Here is a 25,727-nt window from a genome sequence, read left to right on the forward strand (position 1 = left end):
TTAACCCTGGTACTTATTTCGCTTAGCAACCGAAAGAGTAACAGATCAGTAGCGTATCACATACGAGTTTCTCCCACGGCTCTATAACTGTTTCGTCCAATGAAAGGCCTGCTTTCGATAATCAACCAATCATTGAACTGTTTATTCGTATTATAACAGTTGATTGGTGGAAATATTATGAAGTTTTACTAATCCATGCAGAAATTTACCAATGACATTGTTAAAAGAAAATATTTGAAATTATTTGTCCACCCCGCTTTTGAGATGGCTTCGATTCACACTAAATTGCAACAGTTCGTAGCCTCTTCTTCTCAGTATTATTATTATTATTATTATTATTATTATTATTATTATTATTATTATTATTATTAGCAGTCGCATTAGTAATGAATTATTTGTTATTTATCTATGGCCCTTGTCATGTGAATACATTTTTATCATACTAGCAACAATAACAATCATGATGGCCTTAATGTAGAATAGCCAGCTTCTTGTTTATGTCTGGAGACTGACATGGCCATTGCAGAACATGTTTTCACTTAACCATTTCTGTGTGAATTTTGCTCCAGAGGCAACCAGATTTGCCAAGACTTCCTAGTACTTGGTTGAATGAATTGTGCCTTTGATCTTAAATTGTGCCCCTGGACCACTGGCAGCAAAACATCTGCCAAGACTTCCTAGTACTTGACTGAATGAATTGTGCCGTTGATCTTAAATCGTGCCCCTGGAGCACTGGCAGGAAAACATCTCCAAAACATCAAACTGTCAAATATGGTGGCATTTGTCAGTAACTAGTATGGAGGTGCCAAGTTTTTTTGTTTTTTTTGACTTGGTGACCACAAGACACAACCAATCTCTGCAATTCTTAAACTGCAACAGTTATGACCTCCCTCGCCATCTTCCTTACCATCCGCGGGGATAATATGCACTTGCATCTTCTTCCTGGCAAGTTTGCAATCATTTTGCTATTTAAGATCAGTTTCCCCGTCATCACTGTAAGCACTGTAAGTATCTAGAAAAGTGCTATATAAATGTAATGATCTATATGTTTTATATGCCTTTTTATTATTGCCCTTACAGTGCTAAGTGATATGTTTAACTGTTTATGTATTTTTTTGTACACATTACCTGACTCGTGATGGTCAGTTACCATCTGTATCTTCTGAATTGACAGTTCTTTGGCTTTTCCATGATGACAAAGGGATTTTGCATGTGTGTTGCCTCAGTTTTTACACTCTAGTGGAACAGAAAGTGGTGGAATGACACAATATAGTTCCTAATGACTCAGATTAACTAAATTAAAGTAAAATTGTATAGCCAATTTCATACTAAAGTGCCATTATAGTCTAACGGTGATCTATAAGACCAATATTTACTGATGTTATATTTTTGAAATCATAGTGAATTAAAAGTTTATTTTTCTTCATACTCACATACTCCTAGTGATTAATGACATTTGAGATATTTTAGGCTGCAGCCAATTTGGCCAACTTAACCAGATCTTCAGATTTGGGGTGGTCAGGCACTTCACATAATGACAAAAGAATAATGTATTGTTCAAACAAACATGTTCTTAGATTAGGGGCAGGGAAGGCCACCTTCTGTTCTTAATTATTTACTAAGTCAGTCATATGACATTTAGCTACATTCACAAGTTCATTAATGACAGCAAATAAAAAGTTTGTGTCCTATGTGAAATGTTTGCTCTGGTTATCAATGGGTGAACTGGCATTGGTGTTTAGTTAGTTAATTTATCCAGGGTGTACAGTGGAAATAGAAACACCCAGCCACAGACAAGTGATTTTTCTACCCCTCCCGTCGATTGGGATATCAGCAGTACCTTATTCCACCACTGGGTGGCTGAGTAATGCTGCCGTCACCGATCTGTACGAATGTCACTGCTAAATTCCTGCAACTTCAACCGTTTTAGTGAACTAATATCAGTGTAATTTATTGTTCTGTTCTAAAGTCTGATCAATCACTGCTCTTAGAGGAAGCCTCAAAAATATAAAACTGTATGGGTAGAAAAAAGTTCAGAATGTCATTACTAAAAAAGCAAAACACTGTGGTTTGTTCAGATTAGTGAATTACAGGGAGCATATGGTAGTCACTCAGTTTTTTCAAGGTGTGTGGACCTATTACAGCTGCCCGTCAGTGCTCACTCAAGGAGCCAAGTGTCAGTGGACAGAAATATTTGAGAGCGTGTCATTGTTGAAATGCTGAGATTTCTTTTCTATAGGCAAGATGTTTTGTGCCAGACAAGATGTTTTGAAACATGATCCCCTATGAATGCATCCTTTATAGCAGCCCCCACAAGCATGGCAGCAGAGCAGATCTGGTCCCTAGCCAACAAGTCCTAACTTCTGCACAGCACGATACCCAGCAGTAGGTCTCAAGGCGCCCACACGAAAGGAAATAAGGGACCTTTTCTAGCCACAAATTGTATGGGGCCATGTATGTTGGACTAGTACTCATGCTAAGGCCTAGGATTAATAAACATCCACTTCAAACACAAACAAGCTTTGTCCGCACTGGCCCCAGCTCCAAATGTATAGCGAAGCTATAAATGTAAATGTTAATTGGGTTTTTTTCTGAAATGGCAATAGCACCCCCTTCCCCCCATCCCCACGCCCCCACCTAGCTTGAGGAGGCCTCTGTGTCGCGCCACCATCTCTCATTGTCTACATCCCTCCTACACTCCCGGACGTGCGGTTTTCTATTTCTGCCTGTTCCGGATGCCTTGCTAATGTGCTCCTTGAGGAATAGCTGTAGTCTGTGGGTGGCTGAGAGATGAGCGCTACAGGGACGGGGATAAGCAGTCTCCGTGTGGGGGCGGGAGGATGTACGTCAATCACAGAGGGAGCGAGAGAGAGAGCGAGCGAGGGAAAGAGCGAGGGATAAAAAAACAAGTCGATGAATGGCTGTGGAAGGACATAAATAAGAGAAGGGCTGGCTTCGTTAACCTATACTTCGTCTTTGCTTGTAATCGTCTTTAAATCTCAGTGGGACCAGCTGTGCTTTCTCTCGAAAGCACACAAAACTTTGATAAGGGATTTGTGATCCTGTTGCTTATTGCATTTTATTGATCTGAATTTGCATTGATTACATTTCAGTGCATAATATCAACTTTGCTTTTATTTATTCAATTTCCTGTTTATTCCAATGGAACACTGAACTTAAATTCTTGTTATACATTGTATGCCATAAGAACACATCAACAAACACTTTGTTCAAACAAACTAAGTTTTTTTCAGATCTTCATCACATAGCTACACAACAAACTACTTTGGATATCCCAATATGTTGGCGCCATTTGCATCGATTAGGGATAGAGCCTGTCCCCTAAATTTGCTGCTTGATCGTTCACTTATTTGATGTTTTATTAGCCTTTACATAGCCTCTGAATGGCACTGCTGAGCGTGCGAGTCATCACCAAGGAATTCCCCTTTTTCAACTCTGTCGGATGGACATGGCGTCACACATAGAGAATCCATCAAACCCAATCGGAAACAACCCACGCGCCACCCACGGGCAGACGCGCTGCGCTCTGCTACCAGGGACACATGCACGGTTGATGTCACATTTTATATGTGTGTGCGTGGGCGTGTGTTTGAAAAATGAAATATATGACAAAATGTTTAATAATATTTAAAACATAACACGTGGTGATGATGACTATTATTAGGCAGCATAGACTCTGTATTCCATTCTCTTAAAAAATAATGCATCGTTAAGCTTACATCTTCCGTTTGTGCGACGGCAGCATATAAATTGTAGTAGGAATTCCACGAAAACGCAGTTTTTGTCACCTGGAAATACGCGTGAAAAGTAAGCGTCGAGGATTCGATTAAGATGTCAAATTGTCGGTATGACAGGCGCCCCGTGGATCGGTTGGTGTTCTTTCCTTGTTCAATGCATTTCTACGACCAGCGCTCAGCAAGAAAGCGATTGAACAGATCAGGTATTTTTTTTAGGATGAGATGTAAAAAACAAACTGTAAATCCCCTTCCATCGCCCCCCTCCTCGCACGCCCCCACTTAGAAAGCCTTCTCTCCATCCGGGAGAGGAAGGCTCTTTTTCGGTCAGATGGCGTGCTGCAATCCGCCCCCAGGTCTCTCGCACCCACACACCCAGCAAAAGGCTGTCATTAACAATGCGGTCTGAGGAGGAAGAACACTAGCCAGTATAATTCAGACATCGAGTTTAGATTAGCCTATACAATAACAGAACAATAACAAATAAAATGTAGCCTATTTAACAGCTACAAAATAGAAAACTTATTTCGACATCATAGGGTCAAAAGGATAGCATCTAATAGTTCCGGAAAAAAACAGGCGTTGCTTAAACAAAACTTTTCACAAGTTTCGTCTCAGGACCGACGACTCGACACCTGTTTTTTAAGTCAATGGAGAGGGAGGGGGAGCAAGTGACAGTGCCGTTTAGGGAGATAGCAAGCTAACAAATTAGGATTCCGAAACACAGAGACAACCTGAAAAGCTGAACACTGAAAGGGATAAGAGTGGTACAGCCCTCTTCGCCTTCTCTCAGATTTCTGCGCTGTTGTTCGGCGCGTCTCAACTGGTACTTCAACGGAGGTACTCGGAGCGCGGGTAGACCAAAGCTGGACTGCACGCTAGCGCGGCAAAAGTGGGTCGATAATTTTGGCATTGAAGATACATATCCAGCATATCTCCCCGACACCTGCCAGACCTGTCGGTTTTGGACGAGGTAAGAAAACAGGCGCATGTGAGATTAGGGTGTGTGTGTGTATGTATATACTTGTAGTACTATGCAGAAATACTTGGAATTCGATCAGACTTTTGTCGTAATCATGGCCCGATGTATGCATGCTGTTGTTAACTCCATGCACCGAAATAATAATGGAAAAAAAACAAAAAACGATATTCATTCATGTTTGTAATTGTCTCATGGGTCTGGGTTAGATCTTGTGGCTGACATCTTCTAATATGTTTATGATAGACAAAAGAGAAAATGACCTTGCTTTCTTCGACTTGGTTACATTTGAGAGACCTAAGATTCGCCTGTTCAGTTTGTATTCCTTTGTGGTCTAGCTAGGAACCTTCCAAGTGCCTTCTATTCAGTAGTCTAGATACACCCAATCAGTTGTGGATGGAATATAGTCTCATCGATTGTATTATTGCCCTTTTTATTACCACGCGCTTAGGACGCAATCAAGACTCGTTGAAATGGTTTTGCATTTTAGTCCCAAAGATCAATGTGAATTCTTATGATCCATGCCTTATCCAACCTACCTTGTGTGAAATTACACCACGTGCCACTAACCGAATTCTGTGTTAGATGGATTTCTTTCGGATGCCCCATTTTTCCTGCGTAATTGGAATCGAGTGATTTAATCTGTAGGTTAAGGGTGCGATATTTAAAAAAGATACATTTAGAAATGATATTTTAGATTTGTCATTGTTATGCCTATCAATATCCTTTTCGATTCACTACCGTATTTTCAAATGCCATATTGTGCAAATATATCCATATTTTGCGTTATGTGCTACTTTGTCTCATGATTGTAAAAAAAAAGGACGTGGTACGTACATTGTACATTTGTGGAAACCCGCATGCATACAATTAATTTTTTTTTGGATTGTCTCAAAAATACCAAGAGTTAAAAACTGACCAATTGAAGCAGAACATTTCCAGGAACTGCTTTAGCCAACTACCTACAGTACTAGCCTACTATTACGAATGAGCCAATGACAATTTCACAATTGTATGCTTGTATGCTTTGTTGTAGATAGATACAGTGCAGTCCTTATGTTTTTGGGCAGTGACAGAATTTGTATTATTTTGGCTCTCTACTCCAGCATATTAGATTTTAAATGAAACGATATGAGATTGAAGTGCAGATTGTCAGCTTTGAGGGTATTTACATCCATATCAGATTAACCCTGTTGGAATTACAGCTCTTTGTATACATTTTAGTGAGCCAAAAGTAATTGGAGAATTGACGGAAAATATGTGTCGTTGCATCATTAGTTCATGCCCAATAAAGCTAACTAAGGATCTAGAGTTGATTCAGGTGTGGTACTTGCATTTGGAGTCTGCTGCTTTTTTCTCTCAACATGAGAGCCACAGAATGGTCAATGCCAGTAAAACAGGCTATCATGGGTTGGATAAATCACAACAAATCATTGTTAAGAAGCAAGAGTGCACTGGTGAGCTCAGGACTTGCAAGGAAACTGGTAGACCATGGAAGATCAGTGTAATGGATGACAAAATGTTCAGCAGTGAAGAAAAAACCCTTTTCAACTGTTGAACAGATCAAGAACACTCTCCAGGATATAGGCAAATGTGTCAAAGGCTGCCATAAAGAGAAGACTACACCAGTATAACTTCAGAGGGTTCACTGCAAGATGCGAACAACTGGTAAACCTCGAGATCAGCAGAATGGCCAGGAGTTTGCTAAAAAAAGTACATAAAAAAGAGTTCTGGAACAAAGTCTTATGAACAGATGAGAAGAGTATTAACCTGTACCAAAGTGATGGAAAGAGGAGAGCTTGGAGAAAGAAAGGAACTACTCATGACCCAAAGCACCCCCCCCCCCCCCCCCCAATCTGTGAAAAATGGTGGAGGTAGTGTTATGGCTTGGGCATGTACAGCAGCTACTGGAACTGGCTCACTGTCATTGATTATGTGACTGCTGACAACAGCAGGATAAATTCTGAAGTGTACATAAACATCATATTTGCTTAGATCCAACCAAATACCTGAAATCTCATTGTATCTTTTCAGGTCCAAAAAATTGAATCTTCTTGACTGTCAAGTCAATCATCCGACCTGAATCCAATTGAACATGTGTTTCACTTGCTGAAAACAAGACTGAAGGCAAAACGCCCCTTAAACAAATAGGAACTAAAGATGGCTGCAGTACAGGCCTGGCAAAGCATCACCTGATATGGATCTAAATACCCCTCAGAGCTGACAATCGGCACTTATATTCATGTTTAATTTCAAATCCAATGTGCTGGAGTATTGAGCCAAAACAAAAACAAAAATCGAGTCACAGTCCAAATATGTACGGACTGTACTGTATGATCATTTTATGATAATGTTACCAGTGAGGCTTTAAGAATAGGGACTCTCAGGAGGAGGGTATGCTTATCACACAATGCTTCAAACCTCTAAGTGAATCGGCTACAGCAGCAGAAGACCAATAAATAATACATCTAATAAATACCTCATAAAGTTCTCACTGAGTGTATTTTATTGTAAGCTTGCTGACTTGAGACTAAAAGAACCTAAAATGGCTAGGGCAATGCCTCACATTAAGTTTCTGTTTCTTACATGTCTCAGCACTGGGAGATTAAAATATGCAAACTTATTTGCAAGTTTTTTTTTCCAGCTCGTCTCAAAAAGCCCCTCATACACCATAGTCTCATTTTTAATTTTTTGTCTCAGCTGTTGGTTGAAATGTAACTTTCGGTCTTTACCTTACTAATAATAATTTCTTCTGGCTGATTTCTTCTGGCAAATGATTGTACAGTTGACTGATGCAATCTGGTTTCTTGCTCTGAACTGGTTACTGATTGTAAGATGAAACTGAAACCTAACAGACCCTGTAGCTCTCCTGGACCAGGGCTTTGGGCCCCCTGCGGTACATTATTTTAGAATTGTGCACATCAGCGTTACTCCATCTTTCCCAGAAAGGGCCGGTGTGTGGGTGCAGGCTTTTGTTCCAACCAAGCAGTTACACACCTGATTCTTCTGATCAAGGTCCTGAGCAAAGACTCAAATGGTTGAATCAGGTGTGTAACTGCTTGGTTGGAGCAAAAGCCTGCACCCACACTGGCCCTTCCTGGGAAAGATGGAGTATCCCTGGTGTAGATTGAGCCAGCCTCTGTTTGTAGTGTGACCCAGGGAGCTGGTAGTGGTCGTCAGCGCCGGCCCCTGACTGTTGCTGCTGTTTCCCTCCCCCCACAGTCGGCCATGTCGCTGCCACGCACGCTGGGGGAGCTGCAGCTTTACCGCGTGCTGCAGCGCGCCAACCTGCTGGCCTACTACGACACCTTCATCCAGCAGGGCGGCGACGACGTGCAGCAGCTGTGCGAGGCCGGCGAGGAGGAGTTCCTGGAGATCATGGCGCTGGTCGGCATGGCGACCAAGCCCCTGCACGTGCGGCGGCTGCAGAAGGCCCTGCGCGACTGGGCCGCCAACCCGGCCCTCTTCAACCAGCCGCTGGCCAGCGTGCCGCTCAACAGCATCCCGCTCTTCAAGATAGACGCCTCCGGCGGGGGGGCGGGCCCCAGGAAGTCCCTGAGCAACGGGCAGCCGGGGTCCCCCTGCGAGAGGGAGGAACGGGCCTCCCTCACCCCCCTGAGGAGCGCCAGCCCCAAGAGCCCCTGCTCCCAGGCCTCCCCGCAACCCCCCGACCCCTTCTACCGCGACAAGCTGTCCCCCATGGACCCGCACTGGCTGAGCCCAGACCCAGACCGGCCGGCCGGAGGAGGGTCGGGGGCTGACGAGGACCAGCCCAGCCCCCCTCTCCCTCCCCCGACTCCCTCCCCCTCTGCCTCCTCGTCCACGCCCGCGCTGGCCTGGCCTGGGGGCAGGCTGGATGGCGACACGGCCAGGGCGGTGGGAGAGAGCGTGGGGCGTCTGTTACGCACGGTCCCCCGGGCGGACCCGGGAGAGGTGAGGGCCCTGCTGAAGCTCAACAAGAAGCTGGCCAAGACAGTGGGACACATCTACAAGCTGGACCCCCAGGACCCCTCCAAAGAGGAGGAGATCCGCAAGTACAGCCTCATCTACGGACGCTTCGACTCCAAGAGGAGGGAGGGGAAGCAGCTCACGCACCACGAGGTGAGGGGGAGGGTGTGGAGTCTCTGAGTGCTGAGATCTAAAGGGTCTCGGAACGACGGTTAATGCCAGTTTACAGTCCGGCGGCAGTGTCCCTGCAATTGCCGATGTGTGGTTTATACTCTGGGCGACTCCAGTGCGGCTGTTTTCTTTGGACAGCAACCACAGTCTATATCGGGCGACAATACGACTTTCACAATCCTCTACTATTTCAGTCACACGACACTCTGTTGCTGGACTATAAACTGGCCGTTACATGCTTCAGCTTACAGTAGCAGTGAGAGGCCACACCAGTGACATGGAACCTAGCCTAGACACTGGTCAGATTCCCAGACGGTGGTGGTGAATTTGAGACTTGCTTCTTGGCATTGAAGCGCATGTCTGAAATGCTGCCTTAAGCTTAGACCCACATTCACCGTGTTGACACAGCTAGTTAGAAAACACTGGCTGCGTCTCAGAAAGCGGCTAGCTCGCCTTTATCTCTGAAGTGCACTGCTTTTGCCAGGGTTATAGCGGAGTGGTATGTTTCAGCACGGGGGATGGAGGGGGGGGGAGTGTGTGCGTTTGTGCTGATAGGGTTTCATGTTCCAACGCGCTCCAGCACAATTACTCTCACTAAAAGCGCTGAGGCGCAGGCAGGTGCAGAAACACCTACTCGCGTGGCGTGCAGCGCTGCTATTCACAATGGACACAAAGCGGCTCGTTCCAGATGAGCGTACAATGCACAAAGAACAAGGAGTCATTTAAGAAACAAAGAAGGGTGTGTGTGAATGTGTGTGTGTACAGTATGTGTGTGTGTGTGTGTGTGCATCCGTCGTATGTTTAGCGTCGATTTTATTCCCACACACCAGCCTGGTGTGCAGCATTCAGTTATTTAGATCATAATTTATGCATTCAAGAATATGTGATACTGATGTTTTATACTCGGATACACACTGTCTGTTGGTATATGTATTGACATTTTGAATGCAGAATGTGCTCCATTAATTTTAGTGGTCCATGAATTTTTTTTCTTATAAGAAGGAAATGGCATTTAAAGCAATGACATTTATCTCCCGCAATATCCACACGCTACTTCTCCTTTGTTGTGTGCAGATGATAATCAATGAGGCGGCGGCCCAGTTCTGTATCCGGGACAACGCCCTGCTGTTGAGGCGGGTTGAGCTGTTCTCATTGGCCAGGCAGGTTGCCCGGGAGTGCGCCTACACATCCACGCTCAAGAACGCCAGGTCAGCGTGTGGCCATGTCGTGAGACTGCCTCTCTTCCATTTCTCTGTTGATGTAATAGGTCTCAAGTCAACCTAACTGCAATGCACTTTGTCTAAAGTAAACACACTCTTGCTTATACTTCTTTCTCAAAGGCAAGGGCTAAACTCTTGGATTTCATCAGGGACTTAATGTCCTTGTGTCTTTGAGTTGCCTTGAGTTTTTAAGCCTTTTGCGTTTTACACTTGCTGATGTCATGTTGTACATGGTGATCTCCACCAAACAAACAGCCTACGCAAAAAACAGGACCATTTCCTCATACTGTGGAAAGACTGCTCCAGAACTGCTCCAAAACAGAACATTCTGCCACTTAGACACAGTTATTGCATCAGAGGTTTACACAAACCTTTACTGGAACTAAAGTAAAATGCAATTATTTATCTCCAGCCTATTATTGAATTTCGTCTAGACCATTGGAAACGTGGCTCTCTGTGTTAATTGTTTTCCCTTATTGCCTCTGCCGGCCTCTCGAGACAGAATGAGTGTAGAACAACACATTTATCGCCATGTGAACAGAACATTTATCACCACATGAACAACACGTTTACCGCCATGTGAACAGCACCTTTACCGCCATGTGAACAGCACCTTTACCGCCATGTGAACAGCACCTTTACCGCCATGTGAACAGCATGTTTCCCGCCTTGTGAACAGCACCTTTACCACCATGTGAGCAGCATGTTTACCGCCATGTGAACAGCACGTTTCCCGCCATGTGAACAGCACCTTTACCGCCATGTGAGCAACATGTTTACCGCCATGTGAACAGCACCTTTACCGCCAGGTGAACAGCAGCACGTTTCCCGCCATGTGAGCAGCACGTTTACCGCCATGTGAACAGCACGTTTCCCGCCATGTGAACAGCACCTTTACCGCCATGTGAACAGCACCTTTACCACCATGTGAACAGCACCTTTACCGCCATGTGAACAGCAACTTTACCGCCGTGTGAACAGCACATTTCCCGCCATGTGAACAGCACGTTGATCGCCATGTGAACAGCACGTTTACCGCCATGTGAACAGCACGTTTACCGCCATGTGAACAGCACATTTACCGCCATGTGAACAACACGTTGATCACCATGTGAACAGCACGTTTACCGCCATGTGAACAGCACGTTTACCGCCATGTGAACAGCATGTTTACCGCCATGTGAACAGCACCTTTACCGCCATGTGAACAGCACGTTGATCACCATGTGAACAGCACGTTGATCGCCATGTGAACAGCACGTTTACCGCCATGTGAACAGCACGTTTACCGCCATGTGAACAGCACGTTTACCGCCATGTGAACAGCACGTTTACCGCCATGTGAACAGCACCTTTACCGCCATGTGAACAGCACGTTGATCACCATGTGAACAGCACGTTTACCGCCATGTGAACAGCACGTTGATTGCCATGTGAACAGCACGTTTACTGCCATGTGAACAGCACCTTTACCGCCATGTGAACAGCACCTTTACCGCCATGAGAACAGCTCGTTTATCCACTGAGCAGTTTGTTTACCAGTGAAACATGAATACAGCAGTCAGAAAAATGTAATGGTTGAATGTTGAATTTGATTAATTAAACCAAATGATTAATTGTGCCAGCATATACTCACTCAGTTTTGTTCAGATTGTGTGAATCTGGATTTGTACTCAATTAAAAAAAAATGTTTTCTCACAACAAATGCTTTGAGTCTGTTAAGACTCATATTTGTCATTGATGGTTTGTTTTTAATATCTTGTTCTTGCCATGTATTGTAAATTTGGGCATCATTCTTGCTCTCTTTTTACAGAGCAAATGCAGATGACGGCGCCGTACTACCACAGAAAAGAATCAAACAAGAAGTGAGTCCATTATTTTCAATGTAAACAAGCAGGAATACATGGAGAATTAGGCAGGACCACAGAATATATTTTCATGATTTATTTCCATATTGCATGGGAATCTTTCCGTATTGCATTGTTACCACCAATAATCACTTAATTGGACCAGTTGTATTACACTGTCATGGAACTATTATTCTAGCAAATACATCCTGACTGGATGGTTATATTAATGAAACCATCCCTTGTGCGTAGAAAATAACATTTTTGAATAAAAAGTTATTGTTATAGTTATTGTAACAAAGTGATGTAGGTAGAGAATTCTTGGCTGTGGATGATAGTGTATGTGGTGTCCCTGTGTGTAGTGTATTTTCTGTGGATGATGGTGAATTTGGTGTCCATGTGTATGGTGTATAGGGTGTGGATGATGGTACATGTGCTGTCCGTGCATGATGTATGGATTGTTCTTAATCACCGGTCAATTTCCTTGACAATGACATATGGGAGGACAAGCAGCCATAGGCGACTCATAGCAGCCAATTTATTTTTGTGGTAAAACACAGGGGTTAAACAAGGCCTAGATGATATGGCATCCATAAAAAATATTATGATGGTGCCCAGTCAATATCAGTTTTCATATAAAGGTTGGATGGTTGACCTGTAACAGAAGAAAACAAAGATCTAAGATCTTCACTGCTACAGCAACCCTCTGCGTACCCACCGTAGGCCTGGGTTGCACCAGCTGTACTTCAGTTCAAACGTAGCCTCGTTAGCTATAACTTTAAATGCTACTAATACTCTTGATTTATGCATCACTGACGTTAAAGCACACAACGGAAATTAGCTAAAATGTAACTAGCTAACAGTCCTATAGCTTACCTACCCTCAGCAGGTGCAATCACACTGTCACTCATGAACAGTAAAACATATTTCCTGCATATTTTCCAGTCAGTTTCAATCAGTTATTAGCTGATTTTGTTGTAAGATACCTTGTAGCTTGCTAGTTTGGACTTTACACTTGGTAAAACTGGCCCTTGGGATTTTTCAGCTCACTGGTTAGCTTGAATGGGAGGAGTTACTGTTTTTGACAGAATGCATTACAAGTAAGCCTACCAGTGACAATCAATTTTTTTCTGGTGTGAGAGCTTGTCTACTTATATTGCAAATCAACCTTTCTCTTCTTTCTGTTGACAACCTTCAATGTTCTTGTCCCTGGTGGCTAATAATCTTTGGCAAACAAGGAAAAAGCTGTATTTATATACTTTGTCGTTGACCTGAGATTTAAAAAACTATATTTCTATAGTTCCATAGTTCTATGGACAGGTTCAAGGCCATGTGGTAAGAATGATCCATAGTGGTGTCCCTGTGTGGAAATGTATTTGGTGTGGTTGATTGTGGATTATGGTGTCCCAGTGTATGGTGTATGGGCAGTGGATGATGGGGTATGTGGTGTCCCTGTACATGGTGTATGTGCTGTGGACGATAATGTCCCTGTGTATGGTGTATGTGCTGTGGATGATGGTGTCCTTGTGTATGGTGTATGTGCTGTGGATGATAGTCCCTGTGTATGGTGTATGTGCTGTGGATGATGGTGTCCTTGTGTATGGTGTATGTGCTGTGGATGATGGTGTCCTTGTGTATGGTGTATGTGCTGTGGATGATAGTCCCTGTGTATGGTGTATGTGCTGTGGATGATGGTGTCCTTGTGTATGGTGTATGTGCTGTGGATGATAGTCCCTGTGTATGGTGTGTGTGCTGTGGATGATGGTGTCCTTGTGTATGGTGTATGTGCTGTGGACGATAATGTCCCTGTGTATAGTGTATGTGCTGTGGATGATGGTGTCCTTGTGTATAGTGTATGTGCTGTGGATGATAGTCCCCGTGTATGGTGTATGTGCTGTGGATGATGGTGTCCTTGTGTATGGTGTATGTGCTGTGGATGATGGTGTCCTTGTGTATGGTGTATGTGCTGTGGATGATAGTCCCTGTGTATGGTGTATGTGCTGTGGATGATAGTCCCTGTGTATGGTGTATGTGCTGTGGATGGCAGTGTCTCTGTGTATGGTGTATGTGCTGTGGATGATATGGTCCCTGTGTATGGTAAATGGTAAATGGCAAATGGCAGGCATTTATATAGCGCCTTTTATCCAAAGCGCTGTACAATTGATGCTTCTCCATTCACCCATTCATACACACACTCACACACTGACGGCGATTGGCTGCCATGCAAGGCCCCGACCAGCTCGTCAGGAGCATTTGGGGGTTGGGTGTCTTGCTCAGGGACACTTCGACACAGCCTGGGTGGGGGATCGAACCGGCAACCCTCCGACTGCCAGACGACTGCTCTTACTGCCTGAGCCATGTCGCCCCTTGGTGTATGTGCTGTGGATGATGGTGTCCTTGTGTATGGTGTATGTGTGTGGATGATAATGTCCCTGTGTATGGTGTATGTGCTGTGGATGATGATGTCCTTGTGTATGGTGTATGTGCTGTGGATGATAGTCCCTGTGTATGGTGTATGTGCTGTGGATGATAATCCCTGTGTATGGTGTATGTGCTGTGGATTATAATGTCCCTGTGTATGGTGTATGTGCTGTGGATGATAATCCCTGTGTATGGTGTATGTGCTGTGGATTATAATGTCCTTGTGTATGGTGTATGTGCTGTGGATGGCAGTGAATGATGGTGTTCTTGTGTATGGTGTATGTGCTGTGGATGATAGTCCCTGTGTATGGTGTATGTGCTGTGGATGATGGTATCTGTGGCGTCCCTGTGCTGCAGGTAATTGCGTCAGAGTGCGTTTCCTCATCCCATGACATAGCAGAAGGGTCGGCTGCAGGGTCCGAGGGGGGCCCCCAGGAGAGATCAGGGGGAGACGAAGACAGCCTGTCTGGAGAGAGCCTGGATGGTTTGACTCAAGGTGACCTGTCTCCAGTGCAAATTTTGTTCTTAATTTGTTCATTATTCATGTATTTACTTTAAAGTCATTATCTTCAATTAATTTCTCATTCAGAACACTGTTCTTTTTTATTGAGTGCCACTCTTTTGTTGTTGTTTGGCAAACCCGTGTTCTGTTCGGTAAAGACAGAGACGAGACAGAGACAGTTCAAAGTGTAAATTTGTCATGGCAATTTACTGCTTTCATCAGGAGCACATTGACCCAAATACCAAGACTTAGTTACCTGGGCATGGAGCCAGCCCATACTGAGGCAAACAGAAATGTGGCAGCAACACCACTAAATATATCAGTCATGCACCATTTGGCTCACTCTATTCTCAGTGATGAATGAGGATGATGTACTGTATTTTTCATTTTGTCCAGGAAAAACTGCCGTACAATAGTTATTTACATGATTCTCCAAACACAATTCCAATAAAATAAACTACAGGTTCATTTACAAATAGGCATGCTGTTTTAAACACTACTCAACAAATTCATAAACATTTCTGAACAAGTGCCAGGTGACATCACACACCGCTAGCTGCGTTACGATTACACATCAGATGCATCATTCCCTGGGATGATCTGTTGTTTATGAATGTTTGTACAGTGCTTATGAATGTCTTATGAAAGCTGTAGTTCTGCTTCATTGACAGCGTTACTGTGTGTTATGTGCTTTCTTCTGGGTACAATAATGGTTGTTTTGTATGCTTACAATAAGTGTACTGGTCTATATTGATAGATGTGTTTCTGTGCTGGTCTGTATTGATAGATGTGTTTCTGTGCTGGTCTATATTGATAGATATGTGTCTGGGCTGGTCTGTATTAATATATGTGTGTCTGTGCTGGTCTATTTTGACAGATGTGTGTCTATGCTGGTTTGTATTAACAGATGTGTGTCTATGCTGGTCTGTATTAACAGATGTGTTTATGTGCAGGTCTGTATTAACAGATGTGTGTCTGGGCTGGTCTGTATTAACAGATGTGTGTCTGGGCTGGTCTGTATTAACAGATGTGTGTCTGGGCTGGTCTATATTAACAGATGTGTGTCTGGGCTGGTCTATATTAACAGATGTGTGTCTGTGCTGGTCTGTATTGATAGATGTGTGTCTGTGCTGGTCTATATTGATAGATGTGGTTCTGCTGTTTGTACTAACAGGTGTGGGTTCACAGTCTAGCCACTCTTCCTCCCCATGTCCCACTACTGAAGCCTCTGCCCCCGCCACCTGGAGTCGTAACCTCATGCAGCAGACACTAATGGACGAAGGACTGCGATTGGCTAGGCTCGTGTCACATGACCATGTGGGCAAACCCAGCCTAAGAGCTCAGTCTGCAGGTAAAATGGTGAACATTCATAATACTTGTATTATTGACCCATTTAATAGAGGCACCAATTCAAAGTGATACATAGTGATAGGAATATGTGATAGACAAAAGTAATATGTACATCAAACAGTACCTAAAAGAAGCTGTTACAACCGAATGATATTAAGATGTAATTTCCTATAAACCTACAGTACAACTGAAATCAATGAGGTCATAAATGTTGGAACATGTGGAGACCTGGTCATTTGAAACAAAACCATTTTCAGGAAATGAAGAGTTTAAAAAAATTAAGCGAATCAGCCCAACTTGAACTATGTTTACAAAGAAATGTGGAACTTTGACAATTAATTAATCAGCCAGTTTCAACAGGATACTCCAGGACCATGGTTGAGAACCATTGTTCTATGAAAACTATGTGACTATGTGAGACTATTATATTGTCAGTCAATGCGCCACTTAAGAGCTAGATTGCAGAGCTAAAGAGAAAGATTGAGAGTTAGGAGTTAGTCAGCCTGGAGAACATGATTGCTAGAGGTGAGAAGGAGTGGGAGTGAGTGAGAGTGAGAAGAAAGAAATCATAGACTTGATATAAGACAGACCAGAGCGGTTAACACAGCGGTAAGCCCAAACAACTTACAAAAGAAATAAATGGCAAGAAGAAGCCAATGACAGGTGAAGAGCAACAAGGCTGCATGAGTGGAAGAAAGAGGAGAAAAAAATAAGAGCAGAATTCTGTTTAATAAAATCACAGTGACAGTAATCGAGGTGAGAAATGAACAGGGCGTGCACACGTGATGATGTAAAAATGTACTCACTGTTATGAAAAGACACATTTGATAAATATTTATCTTTTAAGAAAAATAATTGCAGTTAAGCTGACAAAGAGGACCAGAAGGTGGGAGTATGTCATAGCTACTAGTACACTAGACATTACATTACATTAATGGCATTTGGCAGATCCAAAGCGACGTACACTTGATTAGACTAAGCAGGAGACAATCCTCCCCTGGAGCAATGCAGGGTTAAGGGCTTTGCTCAAGGGCCCAACGGCTGTGCGGATCTTATTTTGGCTACATCGGGGATCGAACAACCGACCTTGTGGGTCCCAGTCATGTACCTTACCCACTACGCTACAGGTTAAGTTACACCCACATGCTCAGTAAAAGTATTTGAATCCAAAACAATTACGTATTGGACCCAGGTCTGGTTTGTGTACATACTGCATGTACCTATGCTTTTGGAAGAGTCTAAAACCTCACCTTCATCTACAGCATAATGTTAGCTCATTTTAACTAGCTAGCTCGCTAATGTTGGCTGTGTACTCGCATGGCAATTCAGAGAACAAAATGCTTTTTGTTAGCTAACACTGTGCTTTTAAGTTCACAGTGTGCAGAGTGTTATTTTTATTGGATGTGTGCAAGTTTAGCTTGGCTAAAGTTAGGTTAGACTAAAGTGAGTGAGCTGGAACAGTGGAGGCATCAGCATCAATTTCAAGATGCAAAGAAAAATGTATGCAATAACTGAAACTGAAAATAGTGAACTATTCCTCCTGCTGTTGATTACACTATGAATTAATCACTTGATTGTTGATCCAGGTTACTACGTGGAAACAGGTTGCAAGTAAATTTCCGATTTAAAGGTACGTTTTCTGCCTCCTCTGGTCCAGCGCACCAGCCACCATTGGTGGTCTTCAGAAATGTTACTAAGTCAAAAGTTCAGTGGGGTCCAAAAGGTCTGAGACCACATTGAAAATCTGGGGCAGTGTATTCCATGTATCCTGGAAATAAACAGAAAGTTTTAGGATTTTGAAAAAAATGAAAACAAATGAAAGTCACTTCAAAGCTTTGCAAGAACTACTCAAAGACCAAAGAAGAGCAAGGAGTGCTGCACAATCCACAATCAACCCCATTGACCATTTATGGGGGCACTTGAAGACTGACAAAAGCCAAGCATTCAGTAACATCACAAGATGCTCTTTGGAACATTGTCAAATAATACTGGGATCACATGAATCATTAGGTTTTGCGCAAATATGCCAGTCCATGCCAGCTTGAGTGCACGTTGAGTGCACAGCTTGAGAAAAAGGTAGACGTACCAAATACTAAGAAATTCTGAAATTAATGTAATTTTTTCAAAGATTCAACTTTTCAGACAAATTGTTATGCTGATAATATAATTAGTAATTAAAAAGTTTTTACTAAATTAGAATTCAAACTAGGAACATTTTCACTAGTGGACTTTTGGACCCCACTGTATGTCCCCATGGGGTTGTTGGGCAGAAATTATTGACAACCAAAATGTCTGTTTAATAACTAGACTCTATAGTTATAGCTGTACAGCAATATCATTCTACCTCAATAGCACTATTGCATTAACATTTGCGCATAAGCCTACTGTAGTATCCTAATACACATCTACCTACCTGTACACATCTAATTATATTATCACCAGAGTGGCATTATATCTGTGGACTGCAGTATCATTATATCTGAACATCTGTCACATAGCCTAGTAAATGTTGGTCATCAAGATGATAAATACAAGGATAGCTTTCTAACTTATTCATTTATTTATTTATTCATGAATTTACTGTAGTAGCAGTAGTAGTAGTAGTTAGTGCTAGTAGGTGTTCAGCTTAGAACAGTTATCAAAGTTATCAAAGTTACTGTTGTTCATTTCAAAATTATGAAGCATACACACTAGTTCCGCTAGTTGCATTTTTAAATAGTTTATACAGTTATAAATAGCTTAATACCTTAACAATATACTGTATGAGCAACATGTGCCTATTGGGAGCAGTGAAATTGGGCAGCTACGTCTAAAAACTATAGCACAGTTTTGGCATGCAAGGACTGCAAATACAATAGGTTAATAAAAAGCAAGGCCTCCAAAGAAGAACTGTATTTTTTGATTCTATGGCTAGTCAAACTAATTAATAAAGCGATTTCCGCTCAAACTAATTAATAAAGCTGTATAAGATTAGCTTCTTCCTTTTCGTGTTGCTTTAGAGAGTGATTTCTCTGCTTGCTGTTGGGGAAGGAAGTGGAATGCCCTTATAAGGCGTGTGTGTATTTTCCTTCCTCGTCATCAGTGTGAGCTCATTCAGGCCTACCGCCCGGGGAGCCGAGAGAGAGCCAGAAAGAGAGGGAAAGAAAAGAGAGAGGCAGGGGGGCAGACGGGTGGTGAAGGGGCGTTCAATTACCCCCACCCATGTACGTCAGCGTGTGCTGAGATGCGTGCGATAAGGAGTGGGAGGGTGAAACCGAGGAAGGGAGGAGATTGGTGAGTGGGAGGTGGTGGGAGGGGAGTCGCGTTGACTCGAGCAAAGCAGAGCAAAAATAAAGTGTGTGGGCAGAGTGCCTGTGCCATTTCATTTTTCGTTTTTTTTTTGTTGTTTTTTTGTTCTTTCGCCAGAATCTTTTTTTTTTGCGTGACGTCTCTCCCTCCCTCTTTCCTTTGGTTGTCTTCTTTTTTTCTGTCGTGCCAGTCCTGTGTTCGAGTCTCTCACTTCCTCCTGATGTGTGTGTATGTGTGTACTTGTCTATTTATGTGCTTGTGTGTGTACTTGTCTATGTATGTGCTTGTGTGTGTGCGGGTGTGTGTATGTGCTTGTGTGTGTGCATGTGTGTGTATGTGCTTGTGTGTGTGCGGCTGTGTGTATGTACTTGTGTGTGTGTGTGTGTGTGCTTGTGTGTGTGTGGGTGTGTGTATGTGCTTGTGTATGTGCATGTGTGTGTATGTGCTTCCTACACATTGCGTGGCAGTGTTGTAGCTCATAATGGTTAGGGAACTAGGCATGTTCAAAGGTTCTTCTCCCAGGTAGCACACTGCCATTGTACCCTTGAGCAAGATACCTCATCTCTATATACTTACAGTCCACTCCAAAGGTGTTTTTGCTATACACTGAATACATTTGAGATAAAAAGATGAACACGAGACAAGAGTTCAGAATTTCTGCTATTATTTTCTGGTATTTACAGGTAGTTGTGTTAAACTACTTAGAACATAGCACCTTTGGTATCAGACCACCCAATTTTTAGGTGAGCAAAAATATTGAAACAGAGAGAATTAATGTAAATGAAAGTAAATAACACTTAATATTTGGTAGCATATCCCTTGCTTGCAAAAACTGCATTGATCCATTGTTGCATTCTTCTATTGTGATGCTTTTACAGGCTTTTACTGCAGCCTTTTTCTGTTGGTGTTTGTTTACCCCTGCCCTGTGGAGATTGTTTGTGATGTCACTGACTGATGTTTTTTGGGGGTTTTCTTCACAGCTCTCACAATGTTTCTGTCATCAACTGCTGTTGTTTTCCTTGGTTGACCTGTTTGATGTCTGTTGCTCAGTACACCAACGATTTATTTATTTTTCCAAGCATGATTGTGCAATGGCGATTTCCCCTCTTTTCTAAGCCTCAAAATGGCTAATTTTCTAATACAAATGTAGTCTTCACAGGCAAACCCCAAGGCTAAAACCAAGAGTTAACATTCAGAACTATTATTTGCTTAACAAATCAATCTTAACAGGACACATCTAGGGCCTCAAACAGGACCTCAAACTCAATGGTATTTAGTTTATAGCCAAAACAAAGGAATTGACCTTGCAGTGGCAATATTTTGGAGGGGACTATGTACTTCAGTGCATACAATATGTAGCTGTATAAATTAATTTTTAAAAATTCAATGTAAAAGCAGGGTAAGTCTGCTGAATGCATTATGCTGTATTGTGGTGCAATGAAAGGATACTGCCCTTTGGAGGAGTGGGTTGTCTCAGGGTCAGAGAGAACAGTTATGAGTTTACTCATATGTCAGATGTTCTTCACCTATGTTCACCCTGTGAGCTGTTCAGATGCCTACGTGAGACAGAGGGTTAAAGGTCGGCTCTGTCTGTCTCTTTACAGAGAACGAAGAGAAAACTTCAGCCAGGCCCCGAAGACGAAGCAGCTCGTGCAGCACCAAAGACGATTCGGATAACAGTGGAAAATAAAAGCAATCCTGTCACATGACATCTGTCTAAGCCCCTAATACCCATGACATCCCACCCCATCTGCAACATATGTACCCCTAATACCCCTGACATTCCCCCTGGCATCAGATACATATTAACCTCTTTTACCCCTCACATCTTATCCCCTCCACAACATATTGTCCCCTTTTACCCCGCATATCCCACCCCATCAACAGCGCACTTACCCCTAATGCCCCTCACATACCCGCCAATCAGCACCCCCCCTTCAATAACCTCCCATCCAGCAATAACATGTCAACTCTTTCTGCCAAAACCCAGAAACAAACCCATAACAGACGGGCAGTATCACTGATCAGGCAGTCTGTTGCGTGGTGGGCTGTGTGAGTCTGCCTCTGTGGAGTTTTACTAGTCATAAATCTTTATTGTTTTATTTGGTGCTATTTATTTGTCTGTGTTTAGTGTCTAATGTGGAATGTAATTTCCCTGTGGGGGCCTGGAGGAAACTGTAATGAAAAATGAGGTGGGGGGGTGTTGGCGATAAAACAACCCAGGGAAATGACTGCACCTGCTCAGATCACAATGTGCAGGAGGAAGTCGCTCAGTAGTTGTGACAGTAACATACTGGGATTGGACCTGAATTCAGGACATTGTATTTTTTACCGTTCGTTTTGTAGTACCATTGTAGAAATTATGCAACTGATTTAGAGTCTGACCTGTGGTAGTTGTAGCCCTGTGGGCAAGTCTAGGCCTTTCTACTCAGTTTGTCTGTGGGTGGACTGAATGTCTGACTGCCTTCCATTGAGCTTTCAGCCCTGAGCCTTCAGCTGCAGCCTTGTGCATTCTTGCTTCTATATCACATCTCTTAGGTTAAGAGGAAGACCACCTAGGACAGAAAATATGGAATTCTCATTGATATTTTTGTTACTTCAGTTTGACCGACTGGTCGTTGGAGTAAAATAATCCACAATGAAGTAATTTGAAGGAGAGGCGGAGGGTTACCAGTATGAGTGCATTTTGTTCACAGAGATGTGCCTACTTCTCTATTTAATAATAATTCAAACTAAAACTTAACAAATTCTTATTTGCGATGACGCAAACATGTAAGTTACCAACGTGTGATGGTTTATAAACAGTAGTACGGTTAAAATCTTCTCCTATCTGACGGCAGTAGGAAGGCCACCGACTCATCTAAAAGCGGGAAGGGGGGGGGGGGGCGGCGGTGGCTAACGCCCTAACGGAGCCGCCCGTGTTGATCGACTGTATGGTATAAGCCACAGACTTCTCAGGTTTAAGTTTTTGTTTCCCGTGTCTTTTTTAACACTACGCCTTTGGGTTTGACTTTGTAGTCTGACTGTCGCCTGTTGTCGGCTTGTTCTAATGGAATCGCGCCTCGGGCGTATACATTTATGTTTAATGTTTCAATGCTGATACTGTGTGCATGCTGTAATTCTTTCACCGTTAACCTTTGAGACGCATTTTTCAATGCTTTCAGATAACATAACAGAGGAACAGTTAATGCTTCTCCAAATACCTCTTCAATATAGTTCGGAAGTGTGACTGTGACTGTGCAAAATATCTACTTTGGACAAGTCAGCGGTAATACCTTGACAGGAGTGGAAACGGTGGAAGATAAGAAACGGCTGTTACATCTGTACCACAGCGCCACATTGTGGTCAAGACTTGTAATCCCATATCCGTGTGTAGACCTAGTTCCTTCTTGCTCGCAAGTTTTAGACAACCTCTTGATTTTATGTTGTACAGTAGATTATTTATTTTGTTAATTTTTAATTTTCAATAAAGGTTTATTTTATTGTTTACATGATTGTTGTGATTTGTGTATACATAGCAATGTTGACATGTAGATTCCACAATCCTCAAATGACAAAAATACAAACATTGGGCCGTTCAGACAATTCAGAGAAATGTATCATTCCTCCTGCCCTTAGCTATCAGCTAACCTAACTGAAGTGAAACAGTTCCCTTTTTATTCAATCATCATGAGATAAGCTTTGTCCTCTTTTTGCAAGTGGATGTGACTGAAATGTGTCTGTGTGTGCGCTTTATCTCATCAACCAGATATTGTATTGAAGTAAAACAATGTATAGCGGAACAGAAATACCTTAATTAGACCCCCACCCCCCACCCCACCCAAAAAAGGTGTTTTGTTCCCCCTCCTTTATATGCTAGTAATCCCTGCGAGAGGTAGTCTGAGTCACAGTGACTCACTCCTCCTGACGTCGTTTACACGCCCCCACACTCCCACTCTTCCTGGGACTGCACAGACGCACAGACCCTCCCTTCCCACAGCCCGGGGGCTAAATATAGAGAGTGGCGCTGACTGGGCTCAGGATCTCGGAAGTGCATCACAGACGGGACACACAGCTTTCTCCGCTCTCAACATTTTTCACGAGTGGTTTAAAAAAGGAATAAAAGGTTGATATGACAGAAGTGACTGCTAGAATATAGAACAAACCAACTGTCATGATGGCAACATGTTGTTGAAGCATGTTCATAATACTGTGTGAGCCTGCTATGAACACTATTATGACCTGTTGCCAATGTATGAGCATATTACTGGCGCTGTATAGTGTTGCCAATGTACGGGCATTGGGCTGGCACTGCATGAGTATGTGGTTAGTATTGTACAGTATGAGCATATTTGTGACATAAGCCTGCCTTTCACTTGTCCACGTAGCTACAGTATTATTGCTGGTTCATTGAAGTCAACCTTCTTCTTGTTCACGTTCTGCAGCACTCTGTCCATATCTTATATTGTTGCCCAAGTTATTAGTGTCAATGAGAGGAATTCCTAACCTGAATGATCTGATATTGTGAACTGAGGGGGTGGGCAGTGTGATAAATTTGGGAGGTGGGGGGGGTTCAATTTGAATCTGGGAATCCTAGTGGGTGTCAATCGTTAATATGCATATCCTGCTGTTCCTGCGTGTGGGTGTGTTGTGAGATATGAGTGATTACAGTAAGAAAATGTGATCATGTTAAGTCTTCTACATGCAATAATCTTTGGCTTTTTCTTATCATTAAGGGTGGGTAAGCTTTGACTCATCTAAAAATGTGAGCTGCACAGGCTTGTTAAATGCATTTGGGGCTGATTGAGAGCTGTAAGGGCTGACAGCTGTAATCAGCTTAGCCTGATTCAGTCCTCCTGCACACCAGATTGGCTTATATTACAATTACACACTTCAAGTTTGTGGTACTTTTCACATTACTTGTCAAAAGGTGTGTGCTTGTCACAGGAGTCATCCATCTGCATGTGCAATTTCGGCTTGTGTGTAAAATAACACAAAATGTACATACAAAATATTGTACATGAAGGGCAAGCTGCCTTGCAGAAATAATTGTGACCAAGTTGTTATTTTTTTAAATAAAGGGTGCGTAGAGGGAGAGTCCAGCATCTTTTTGTATGTTCTACTTTGTTAAAATGAAAAAGCAGAGAAGGTAAGAGACCGAGAAGGGATTAAAGCTCAGAAGGTGCCATGGAAAGACTTATACAAGACCCCTAACTGCACAGGGGGACTTTTTGGGGGAATTTTAAACATCACAGTTACCATACAAGTGTTTGTGTGTCACAGGAAAAAATATTGACAAGAAACAGTAGCATGTTTCTCTATTCTACTGTCAGTCAATAACGCGAAGTTCAACTGTACATCTTAAGTATCTTACTCTAACAAATAAGTTACTTTTACTGAAGAGCCACTAGAGGGCATTACAACTTTGTTTTTCCTTTAGAAGTTGCAAAAGAGTTTGGTTAAATGAGCTGCTGGCATCAGTTTTTCCAACTTTTCCCGATTGGTCAAGCCTGTCAGCCTAAGCTTCGTTAAAATGCACTACGTTGTCCAGCCACATCCATCAACAACATTGTGGCTAATGTGTGTTTCGGATAAATAGTTTAAAGAAATTTTAGTGCTTTTTGTTTGTTTATAAGTAATCTGTGTAAGAAGTAGGATTGACAGTTAACGAGCTATAAACCAAATTGTATTGTAGCCTATAACAAAGAATACACTCATCCTAAAATAAAACGTTAATTTAGTTCGACACCCAAGTTAACGTGTTTTTTCGAGAAACTACGGACACACCTCTTCGAACAAGAAAACATTAGCCTAATGTTGAGCATTGCTGCAAAAACAGAAAAATACATCTATTAGAAAGTAGACCTATATTATATAAAATGCAGCTGCCTTTACCTGATACAAACATAATAATTTCGGATGGAATTCAGTAAGTGCCACATAGAAAGAAGTTTCAGGGTCCAAGAGGCAGATTTTAATGCAACATTTTAAACGATATTAGGTTGTAAGAGAATACCTTGTGATTTGCCTTTGGAGTGTTAATGTTATGCAAATGCTGTGATAGTATGGTAGAACAATGGTTAGACAAGTGGAGGTTTCTTCTCGCTGGAGATAGCCTACAATATGTCAAAACAATGTTTCAATTGATATCATAACAGAAATAATCCAGCTTCGAAAGTGTGAATTACAACCTGCAACGCAATTTTGGATCCGTTGAATTCTAAATAAAATTGCAAGGTGCTTCTCGGGGGTGGGCCGCTGAATAGG

At 42.6% G+C, this 25,727-nt stretch overlaps 1 protein-coding gene across 2 annotated transcripts; it reads left to right on the forward strand.

Moving 5' to 3' along the window:
• Window positions 1-4,087: 4,087 nt before the first annotated feature.
• Window positions 4,088-22,970, forward strand: LOC133138787 (NGFI-A-binding protein 2-like). 2 transcript variants are annotated; one of them, XM_061257823.1, is made up of 8 exons: window positions 4,088-4,728; window positions 7,957-8,835; window positions 9,928-10,061; window positions 11,887-11,938; window positions 14,699-14,837; window positions 16,018-16,194; window positions 17,780-17,823; window positions 21,086-22,970. In XM_061257823.1, the coding sequence occupies exons 2-7, from the start codon at window positions 7,963-7,965 to the stop codon at window positions 17,806-17,808; spliced, it is 1,404 nt and encodes a 467-aa protein (XP_061113807.1). In that variant the 5' UTR covers window positions 4,088-4,728; window positions 7,957-7,962; the 3' UTR covers window positions 17,809-17,823; window positions 21,086-22,970. The 2 variants fall into 2 exon arrangements, with proteins under 2 accessions (XP_061113807.1, XP_061113806.1); XM_061257822.1 differs by lacking the exon at window positions 17,780-17,823.
• Window positions 22,971-25,727: the final 2,757 nt, after the last annotated feature.

Source organism: Conger conger, chromosome 10, assembly GCF_963514075.1.
Source record: "Conger conger chromosome 10, fConCon1.1, whole genome shotgun sequence".
Taxonomy (NCBI): domain Eukaryota; kingdom Metazoa; phylum Chordata; class Actinopteri; order Anguilliformes; family Congridae; genus Conger; species Conger conger.